This window comes from Strongylocentrotus purpuratus, unplaced genomic scaffold (genome assembly GCF_000002235.5).
Source record: "Strongylocentrotus purpuratus isolate Spur 01 unplaced genomic scaffold, Spur_5.0 spur5_scaffold_6, whole genome shotgun sequence".
NCBI classification, from domain to species: domain Eukaryota; kingdom Metazoa; phylum Echinodermata; class Echinoidea; order Camarodonta; family Strongylocentrotidae; genus Strongylocentrotus; species Strongylocentrotus purpuratus.
In genome coordinates, this window is record NW_022145612.1 from 53,134,944 (window position 1) to 53,146,787 (window position 11,844).

Consider the following 11,844-nt stretch of genomic DNA (forward strand, 5'->3'; position numbering starts at 1 on the left):
TTAAAAACTCAATCATTTGTGAAGCGTACACAACTACACATTCTACAAACAATAATGAGTGACTAGTTGAACTAATGAATCAAGTGAGCCGAATTGATAACAAAATCACATGTTACATCGACTGTCACTATAAAATCCAAGACATTACTGCTTGATTTTGATCATTATTTCAGGTTCCTGATTTTGGCTTTCAAAATTTTCTTTAGTGTAGGTAAGTGCAACCTACAGTACATTGTAAATGCAAACACAGAAACAAATTTTGGACTTGGCCTCTTTCTCAAATGATGTACATGTACGTGTACACTGTACAATGTATGCCTACAGGGTACACTAATTTCAATTCTGTTGTCAGAAAATCAGATGATCAACATGTTTCAAATCAAATACTGTACAGTTGTACATGTACAAGTAGGTAGGCAATATAACTTTATATGTACATTGTACATCAAACACTGCAGTTGGTGATTTATTTAAAAAAGAAAACAAACTTGAAAATAAAGATACAGTGTGTGTAAAATGCTTCTACATGTACTTCTTGAAATCAGTGAGTAGAAGTAATAAACCTGCCTGGAATCTGACAATTACTCATCTCCAAACATCTGCAATCACGTTGGCCAGACTAAGCACGGCTTCAAAAGCTAACAAGACAATGATGTTCCTTCTGGCTCTGACTCATGCATACAATACACATACAACACTGTACATGTACTACAAGCCTCACAACACATCCACTGGATGATGTACATGTACAATGTACATGTAAGCATACACAGTCAAGTGTGCTTGTGATATTTTGCTTTGATATTAATATTACACTACATTCCCTTCCTTTATAATCTTCAAATTGTTTTTAAAATGGAAAAGAAAAGCTATGCAGGCAAACTAACACTGCCTTACACAGCTTTCATATAAATGTAATATTTCTTTTTGAACGTACATGTTGTATGTAAGTACAGTATAGAAGACATATACATTGCACACAATATTGCAGGCTATATGTACATGTACAGTATGCTATTCATTTTTGTATGCAGCTGTAGGCATGAAAAGCAAATTTACACCTTATGGTGGCTAGTCCCAAACAGTACTTGTTGTTTGTAAATACTGCAAAAAGCAGTTTCCTAATTTGCTGATCCTTAATTACAATTTTCCCTGAATTTTTCTCTTTAACCTGCATACTAGGTCATTATCCAGTGTTGGCAAGAAATACACGTACATGAACATGTATTCAGATGATTCATGATTGCACAATAATAAAATACTGCTTTTAAAAATTAACAAGGTACATGTACAATCAAAGGTTAGTCAAGTGCTAATTTCCGGTTAGCACACATGTACACATATGTATACAATCAGACCTGTTGTGGTGGCTACCCCTATAAAGATCCCCTTCCTAATTCAATGGTTTCACAAATGGCGAAAAGATAGGCCCCACATGTACCTCTTTGAGTTTAAATTCCCCTGCAATGGGAAAAATGGGCATTGTAGAAACCGTTCATAGTGGCCACACTTATTATTCCTTGGTTATAAACATGTTTCACTGGGTGTACCCATTTAAAGACCCAAACCTACTGTACATATATGTGGGACTGTGTTGTGAATTAACTGCTGCACTACATGAATTTTAAAATAAACACCAAAATCGATGGAATCAGGAGTATACCTTTGCTACAGACAGGTGACCAGATTCAGGGATTACACTCTGATACAAATTAAATATTAAATTTGGGATATTCCCCTATCTTACATGTACATGTATGTATGATCTACCCTTGGTCAAATACCGCTAATGCACACAAAACCTAATGTAGATGTATAGTGATGCAGGGGTACAAGCTTTTAACATCTGGTACAGGGAATCCTTTACTACAATTCAACCTTCCCCTTACAATATATCCAAGTAGAGACGGTCAGTCAAACCAGACTGAGAATCAATGGAACAATCATCTACATGTACATGTATGTACACAAATCTATAAAATTTTCTAATTTCAAATAAGCTTTGTGGGTATACCCTTGGGATTCATGACCTTTCACCCTAACATGAAATAAATTAAGGCTGTGCACAACAGTGTAATGAGGTAACCGAGTACACTCCCAGGCTTACAAGCAATTGCTTGAATATTCGGACGCCATGTTTTTTTATAATTTTTTTTTATTTTTTTTATTTTTTTGCCACCACCATACCACTGGAGCAGTATGCCAAGTCCATCGCCGAAAACGCATGTAATTTTACTTCCAGTTGCAGTTGAAGGCACCAATTTAATAATAATTATTTATAACAGTAAACAATGCTGTTTTAAAAACCAAAGATGGCAGAATAATCCATTTTCCTCCGAGTCCAAACAGAAATCCGGACATTTGGTCACAGTTTCTGAAAGGTGAGTTTGACAGTGCCCGAGTTGGGAAACATTTTTACAGACGGAACCATGCCAGCGGCCGTCTCTCTCCCTAGAACGGGTAAGCGTCGGCCTGGAAAGTGATATATTTTTTTTTTGCGGCCGAATACTCGAGTAGTTGTCAACCGTACGGATTCTCAAGCATTCGACTACACGTCGCAGCCCTAAAATAAATCCTAAACCTACCGGTACTATCAATTTACATGTAAATTCATATTTGTAAGACAATTGGGAAATGACCCATGTGAATTTGGGGTACAAACTTTTAAAAATCTAGTGCACTAATGAAATCCTATTCCAATTAGTCCTAGAGAGGGTCAACTTGTCTGTTGAATCATGGCATAGAAATTGAAGCCCGTCAAACTATAATGTTGTCTCATATTAATTCCTTTACTCCTGAGACACATGCAGTCAAGATGCTACATGTTCCTCTTGTCCCCCTGCCTCCCTAACATGTTTTATTACGTAAACTACATACATGTAGTTATTGGTACCAAAAGTGACAAGAAAATAGACGTGGAAGTTCAGCTGCTGCTTCAGCATTCTTCCAGTAAAGGTAACAGTAAAATAATTCTCACTTTATTAAACTGACATACCCTGTATGTACATAGATCCAGTTTTCCTTTGAAGAAATAAACAGCAATAGCCCTACCAAAAACTGACATCACCACTGGACTTGAAAGAAAACCGTAATGACATATTCTCTAAAAATAGAGTTTACAGGATTTATTGACATCTACATTACACGAGCGGCAGAGAACGGCCAAGGACATCAAGGACTTCAAGGTTGTTTAATTTCTTACTTGCAATGCGGCCCAAATTGTGAAACACAAAACCTCATACAAGAGTTTGCAACGTTGGTTCTTCCTAAAATGCAAAACCACACGGTGTACAAAGAAAAACTGTTTTCATGCTGCCAATATGATACTTAATTTGCGATGATAGTGATTAGTGTAAAAAAGCGTGTGTGCTGAGATTGTACTAAATAAATTCAGCGGACTCCTTGTGTGCGTATTGTATATAAACCAATTGCTGTCATTGTAAAATCAGTATTAAATTGGCTTTGCATTTCATGCAGAACCACCAACTCTTGTAAAAGGTCAGCATTTTTGTAATGTAAATCCACTATTAAAATTACATGTTAGCTATTATCAGCACATACAGGTACATGTATATTGCACGTATTCCTGAAAGGTAAGCAAATATGCTCTCATTCCGGTGTTAATTTGTCACTTTTGGGGTTTAATTCTTGACTAATTTCAAAATGCTTTGTATGAGAGGAAACTAGGAAAGTGGAGTCCCCTACCAAACTCCAAATCCAGTGTGCAAGGTCATCTAGTGCAGGAATGGGTGATTACCAATGCATTTTAGGTTTTGTTTACATGGGTATGGGTGCCAAATAGATGGTATCAATATCATATTTCATATCAATAGTATCACCTAGCCCTTCAAGCTATTACTGTCTGTGAATGGAGAGGGTTGACAACTGCGAACTTTACCAAAGAATTATACAGACCCCTCCCCTTGCTGTGTTGAGAGTCTAGCAATTACTACTGTAAGCAAGCATGCTGCTACATTTTTGTGCTAGAGAGCCTAGACTCAGCTCACAACTCATGCGGCGACTATGCGCCATGTATTGTAAGTAAGTCCTGTGTAGCTCCAGAGCCTGTATAGGAAAACGATTCAAAGTCAAACAGCAGTTTTGGTCACAGTTTTTTTAAATGTAAAGAAGTAGTAATTACAATTTTGACTTCAATGTTTTTTTACTCCTCTGGGCATCCGTTCTACCAGTACCACTTAAAATTATAATTTGAAGAGAAAGTACCAAGTGCGGTATGTGTTTCGTATGCATACTTTCTTTTCGCATTGTGGAATCGACGATATACAACATCAGTAGGGGCGCTGGCCGAGAATGAGGATCGTCCGCATAAACAAAATGTGCCCAAAAAATAAGGATTTTTTTCCTTCATCGGTGCTCTGCAGGTTTAGGGTCGCTGAACCTCGCCGCTCGCGATGTCAAAAACAGATTCCGCATAAGAAAAAAAAAAAAGTTCACCGTCTACTTTAATGGGTTGTCACTTGTCAGTCTTCCCGAGGATTTATCGCTCATAACGTGAAAGTCTCTGTAGATCTACAAAGTCAATGTAAAATGCATCAAGAAAATCATTGCGGAACCCATATTTTGCATCGCCAACGAGCAGATCGGAAATCAGAATCGTCAGCCAAAATGCGGACAATCCTTATTGTTGTGGACGAATTTGTCCGTGTTTTATTACACAAAAATGATCCTCGTTTGTACGGAGGATCTTTATTCTCGGACCATCGCCCTTGGGTTAGGACGAGGAATCACCCTTTTTCCCCATCAAAGACTTCTTCAAATTATAATTTTAAGTGGTTGATCGGATTCCTAGAGGATTAACAAACAATGTAAGTCAAAATTGTTATTACTACTTCAGCTTCTTTACATTTCGAAAAAATGTGACCCAACCCGCCGTTGAGTCGTTTTCCTAATCCTATGCATAAATGCACAGGGATGCAGGCTCTGTGGTGTGGAGTGAAGTCCCGTGTAGAATTTTTTCACTCACCTGCGATGGACAGAAATAAAAACAGCTCACAGAGTCTGATGAGAGGATCCTTCCCAGCCATTCTCGATCCAGATATGGCTATATCACTCCGATAGGGCCCAAGCTGATGCTAGTGCAAAATAAAAGACAAGTCAACACGAAGGCCAAAGTGTCTTGTCCACGCTTTCTTGCTAAAGCCTTGCCGCTTACGAAAATTCGCATTCAGCTCCACGGCCACGTCCTTCTCGGTTTTATTTCCCGTGCCCGTAAAGATAAACAATCCGGAGGGTGCTGCTAGCTAGCTGGACAGCGTTCAGAAAGAAGAGGTAGAACATACACCCTGAATACTGTTGATGAAAGATAAATAATGATGTTCCCTGTTGAATTAAATAATACAAATATATCACTGGCAGATGGTTAACTAAGCAGTGTCATTAGCCTTCGATTTTACCGAGATATGCCCCTATTTTCGCGCCGCGTCGACTTCGGCTATCTCGGCCGCCTGAGTACAGTGTGTAGGAACGGTCAATATGGCTGCTATGCAAATTACACGAGCGTTGAGCTAGCTAGCTCACTGCACTCGACTCGTTTAGTAGATCGATGTCCCGGATGTCAAAGTTGTTTTGTAAACAAAGGACCGGGTAAGTCCCCGACGTACGCCTTGAAAAGTTGATTTGATTTGATTTGATTTTAATCCTGCTCTCCAAGTGACCGTGGTCATGTTTTGTTTTGTTTGTATTTATTTGTTAATTTAGAGGAAACCTTCAAAAAGAATTTGGAGTCAATGCAGGGTCGTATCATGCAAGTATAGAGGATAGAGCTGGCATAGCCCCCACCCTGGCTATCACCCCGCGTTTGCAGACAGCAGACCATCAGAAGAGGGGGAGGGGGGGGGGGGGGGGTAATCTCCAATATTAGTGTTACCTTATGATTTCAGCCATGGGTCGCGGCAGCCGGACATACTCCATTAAAATCATGGCTCAATTTATTGCTTCAAACTTCTGCATGGAAAGGCAGAATTAAACTATCCCAATTAAGTTTACATGCGGCAGTCAGGCAAGCACTGTTCATTATTCATTTACCACCCCCCCCCCCCCGAAAACAATATTTTTTTGGACTAGAAAACCCATTGGCCCGAATTCACAAAGCAAGGTTTGAGCTCAGACCAAGGTTTGAGCTCAAACCTCCTTTTGTTCCGCCAAACCTCCTTTTGTTATTTACAAACCAAACCTCCTTTTGTTCCGCCAAACCTCCTTTTGTTATTTACAAACCAGGTTTGTAAATAACAAAAGGAGGTTTGGCGGAACAAAAGGAGGTTTGAGCTCAAACCTTGGTCTGAGCTCAAACCTTGCTTTGTGAATTCGGGCCATTGTGTTCCACTTCTAGTCACCAGCGGGGTATCCAACAGGGCCTCGAGCCGTGCAGTTTACACTAACCTTTATATTTCTGGAAGTCCATGACAACAATATTTAAAAATGATAGAACTAGCAGTGGCCCTACACTCTACGGGGGGAGGGGATGAATCCGGAAATGTCCGAAAGGGCGGCCAAAATATTTCCGTCGCCAGCCTTCTCTAGTTGTCCAAATTTCTAACCTTATTCAAGAGCGTCATCTGTGAAAATCTTAAACCCTCCCGAGATTACGAAAGCCTGCACGGTCATCGGCCACCGTCACAAAACTGAGCTTTTTCTGAACGGGAGACCGTCCTGTCGTCCCCCCCCCCCCCCCCTCTTTTGGATCCTAATAGGTCTACAAGGCATACAGGGTTATCTTTGGCAAACCCTGGTATAGGGTTATACTCTCCCCCCCCCCCCCTCCGCAAGATGAGATTACAGGGTCCCTGTCTATAATGCCAGGATTACATTTGCCCCGGGCGCCGTACGAAAAATATATTAGTCTACGATTTGTCGTAGACATCGTAGGAGGCTACGGGCTACGATGTTTGTGTTTACATTATCAACGAGCATCGTGCCATTTATTGAATATTGGCCCTCGGGGGCAGGCCGGGGCAAATCCGTACAGAGGCTGCTCGGAGATTGTACGGAAATCGTGCAATTTGAATGCAGTAGCCGTGCAGTCTCCGCAGCCTCCGCACGGAAATCGTACGGAGACCGTGCAGCTTCCGTGCAAAGGTTGCGCGGAGATGACTGCTCGATATCACGGATACTGCACGGGCAGCGAGCAGCAACCTTGCGATAGCTGTGCAATGGCCGTGCGAATGCCCCACGAGTCTACAATCTCTGTACGATTTTTTTTGCCCCCATATTTTCACCGAAAAATCGTACGTTTGCTGCACAATCAGTGCGAGGCCTCCGGGCGGTGCCCGTGCGGGGATTGTGCAATGCCACCTACGACATGTATACGGGCTACGGGCTTACGATATTTTTCAAATTTGTTTAACTTCTCGCGAAACAAAATCGTAAAGGCTGCGGAGACCGTGAATCCGTACGAAAATCTCACGGCCGCCTCCTGCCTCCGCACAGAGGCCGCATGGAAAAGGGGATACGGGCAGGATACGGGCTCCGTATAGACTAATCGCAGGCCAAATGTAATCCAGGCATTATGAAGAGTTGCGATCGATCCAATCAATCGAAGGTCCTCTATAATGATAAATCGCTATTAAAATATACATAGTTGCAATTGAACCAATCGCAAACAAATTGCGATTAATCGCAACTGTTTATAAGACAGGGCCATGGTCACCACTAACTGATTGGTCTATAGTTGAAAGGTTATTTTCTCTTTCAAAATGGTTCTCAAGAATTGAGCTTGTCTGACATAATTATCCCCCCAAATCTGAGCTTTACAATTTTATTCACCGAGAATAAAAACTATATCGAATATATAGTTCTCGGGGTAAAACCATCCACGCAAATCGATGGAGGTGGTCAGATTGCGAAATTGGTTAACGTGAATGGGAAGGCGGCAATATACTACTACAGTCGTAGGGTATAGAGGAAAGAACACTTTTGAAGCCCTCCCCCCTTCCAAAAATAAAATCAATACTAGTTGTGAGAAGCCTGTTCAAGCACGTGAGACTGTCCATATATTTACAACCCCCCCCCCCCCCCCCTAATGAAAACATCACAGATATCACCCAACTCAAACTGTAGTTCCAGGATATCCTGATCGAGTGACGGGGGGGGGGGGGGGCGAATACCCTCCAGCTTTTCGAAAAGAATGATTATGTAGCGTAGATTAAGTGGATCCGTCTAAATGCCCCCCCCCCCCCTTCTTCTCTTCCCAGCGAGTTCTTAGCTCTCCTTCTCGTCGGTCTGTAGGAAGTATGCGTCATGAAAGTGGCTAGACTTGAAATAATATCGTCATTGGTCTATACCTTTTGTAAGTTATTTCTGAATCAAAGGGTTTTTATATTTCATATGGATTTATTTACTCTGGAGAGTATGGGGTAGTGACGTGTGGATGGGAAGGGGTGGGGTGGGCAAAGACTTCGGCCTTATTTGCCTCCTCCTGAAAAATTCCCCCAACATGAAAACAAAAATACATGAATAGGGACAATGCTGCAATAAAAGTTATTGTTTCATCTGAGTGATAAAGCAAGCATCATGAATTAACACATTTTAAAAAGTCATTGGGGCGATGAGGATACGCGATCCATTATCTCTGATGATCAATATCGCTGAATCTGATATTTTGCCCCTTCTTTAGTCGATTAAGATCGATACGCCAGTGGAAAGTAGGTTCACACGGATGTCATGCAGGAGAATGTGAATGGCGATAGACATGGACTGCTTGCGGTTCAAACGTATCTGAGCGGTCATAGTTGTTATTGTTGTTTAGTTTTGTTAGTTTTATTTTTTATGTTTATTAATATCTCTGACAAGCAAGTCAAGCGGAAAAACAATGACAATTTTGTGTATATGATGATGTCAAAATGATGTCGGGGGTGAATTCACCATTCGCAATGCACCCATGCTTTATTATCGGGTCAGCAGGCGGGCAACTGCTAGAAATCCCGCGAAAATAATAATTTTTTTTTTTTTTTTTTTTTTTTTTTTTTTTTAACGTAAGACAATAATGATTGTGTAAAACCGTTCCGCTGCTCGCTGTTTTGAAAAAAGCGTCGGAAATGCTCAAAATTATCTGGGCTTCATAAGCATGCGGTGATGCTTATTATAGCAAACCGCAGAAGACTACAAAAATGAGTAAAGAATTAATTACTTGCACATCAAATCTCAATTTCTTTTCTTCATCAACAGACAAATATCGTTACTAAATTAAGTTTAACACAAAGCACAAAGTAAAAACAAGCACATGCCGGTTCCTCACGTCTTCTAAGTTCTATAGGATTGCTTAAGAAAAGATGCATATTCATTTGTATTTTAAAAAAAATAGTATTGTTATGTCGGTTACCGTTTGTTGTAGGCCTATATTGATAATTTTTGCCTCAAGTATTTCCAGTAAGGGCTAGTTAAAAGTGCTTGCTTCAACAAAGGTCAATAGAGGCGTCACGAGATGGAATATTGAAGAGCGCCCGCTATCACGAAATACAGTAGTTATGGAGAAGCATCTTTTAAGTGGGTGTCTGTGCACGTGTGTGTATGTGTGTATGTAAGTAATTTTTTTTTTTTTTTTTCTTCTTCTTTTTTTCTTCTCTTAAATGTCTTTTTATGTTCATGCCTTCTTCATGCATGCATGTTTCATGCTTTATTTGATGTAAATAGTAAAATTTCATTTGTATTATTTAGATGTGAATGTAAAATCATATTCTATATAATAATATTAACATGCAGATTATTTTATGTATTGATTTTGTTATTGTTTGTGAAAAGCAATGGAGAAAATAAAATATCATTGAAAACAAAAAAAAAATCTTGAACTTAAATCTCTGCATGCACGGGTCCAAATTGTTATGTTCACTACAAATTAAAATAATGTAGGTCTTTATGTCTGTGGAAAACGGGCTAAATCGTAATCTAAATGGATATTATGTGATTATTTCAAAACCTGCATAAAACATAGCATTGAGCAAGATTTTGTTTCTTCAGAATAGGCCTACACCTCGCCCCCGCCCCCCCCCCCCCCCCCCACTCCGTGAACGGAGTGGTTACCATGCGTGTTCCCAAAATGTCCGGTAAAGGGGTACTTTTCACGCACCAAAGTCCGGCTCGTATTACATAAAAATCCAGCCCGTATTGACTTTACACTCCGGACTTAAGGGGGTGTTTTCAAAAGGAGGGAACACTATACGTACCCTAAATAACACTAAAATGGGGGGGGGGGGGCTGCCCTACACGTACCCTAATATTAACTAAAAGCAGAAAAAATGAGACACTGAAATTAGTGAAAGTTTGAGCAATATCCAACTAAAAATAGGAAAGTTGTGAATTTTTGAAGCTGTCAATCGACTTGGAAGCACTGTGACGTATTTTGCGAGCTCCTCTCCAATTCGCTCTGTACTGAAAATTCATAAATTCAATTGTTCATAATTATTGGTGACGATATAGTATTTGCAATAATTATATTTAGGTATGATTTTAAAAATTCTTAGGAAAAAATAAAAATATATGTATTTGAAGTTTTTTTAGTACAGCTAGGCAAATGGGAAGGAAGCTCACAAGATACGTCACAGAGTTGCCAATTTGTGTCTGATTGATTGCACCTTCAAAAAAAAAATCATAATTTTCATACTTCATTCATCAGATTCTCCTCAAACTTTCACTGACGTGTTTCTCTCGTTTTCTGCTTCTATTAAAACCAAATTAATATCAGGGTGGATTTCCCCTTACCTTATGAAAAATATCATGTTCAAGTTTTTACTGATCAAAATCTGTATAGGCCCTGTCAAGGCACTGCAATGAGACAGAAATCGTATCATTGGTCATGTATAAACCAATTGCTTAACATTTTATTATTTAAAAAAATATTATAGGCCTATATGTTTTGAAAGTTCGATCGAGGATTCATAATAGGAAGAGGTGGATGAACTATATTTTCCTTGTTTTGCCAGCAAGCTATGATAGAAACTACTGCATATTTCCCAGCAAGAAATCGGGCCATATATTCACCAAAAAACAAAATAAAGAAATAAAAAACAAAGAACAAAACAAAACAGAACAACAATAATGTTTAAAACAAAACACAAAACAAGTCAATAACAGAAACAAAACAGAAATCAAAGTCAAAATCAAAATAAATCTCAAACTAAAATAATAAAATTAAAAAACAGCCCTGAAACATCTCCTATAGCTGTAGGCTGTGGAGATATAGGCCTAATAATTTGAAAGTGAAGAAAAGTCAAAAGCTTAAAATCTGAACAAACATCCTCGGCTGAGCGTGATGACCGAAATTTATCTGAACAATGTACCGATGAATTAGTTATTATGAAGATGATGATGATGATGATGATGATGATGATGATGATGATGATGATGATGATGATGATGATGATGATGATGATGATGATGATAATTATGATGGTGATTATGGTAATGGTGATGGTGATGGTAATGATGGTGGTGGTGGTGCTGCTGCCTCTGTTGATGAAAAGGGAAATTGAAAATTGAAAATGTATCGTATTACATAAGTAGAATTCACCATCTGAAAAAAACATGGAAACTTGGTATTCCCCAATCAGAACAAACGGAACTGGTAAAGATTTGGCAATCCGATTAGTCTTTATTGCGCAACTTTGTATGCATTTATTTTAATAACATTGACTAATTTAGGTGTTTAATAATTGCTTAAATACAAAACCATGCTATTTTCTTAAGGAGTTAATTTCCTTTCATTAAAAAGAATGTTAATTACATGGACTTTATTTTAGAATAAAACAATTTATGACAGAAGTATTTTGTTTGAAAGCCCATTTACAGACTAAAAACAAAGGTCAGAGGGCATGTTTCGTCATATGTTATTTC

General features: G+C 39.1%; 1 protein-coding gene across 1 annotated transcript in view; it reads right to left on the minus strand.

Annotated features, from left to right (window-relative positions):
• LOC574893 (activin receptor type-2A) overlaps positions 1-5,522 on the minus strand; it is a 37,877-nt gene extending 32,355 nt beyond the window's left edge. The window contains exon 1 of the mRNA XM_030972667.1: positions 4,985-5,522. Coding sequence (XP_030828527.1) covers positions 4,985-5,045 — 61 coding nt within the window. The 5' untranslated portion in view covers positions 5,046-5,522. The remainder of the gene's footprint in view (positions 1-4,984) is intronic.
• Positions 5,523-11,844: the final 6,322 nt, after the last annotated feature.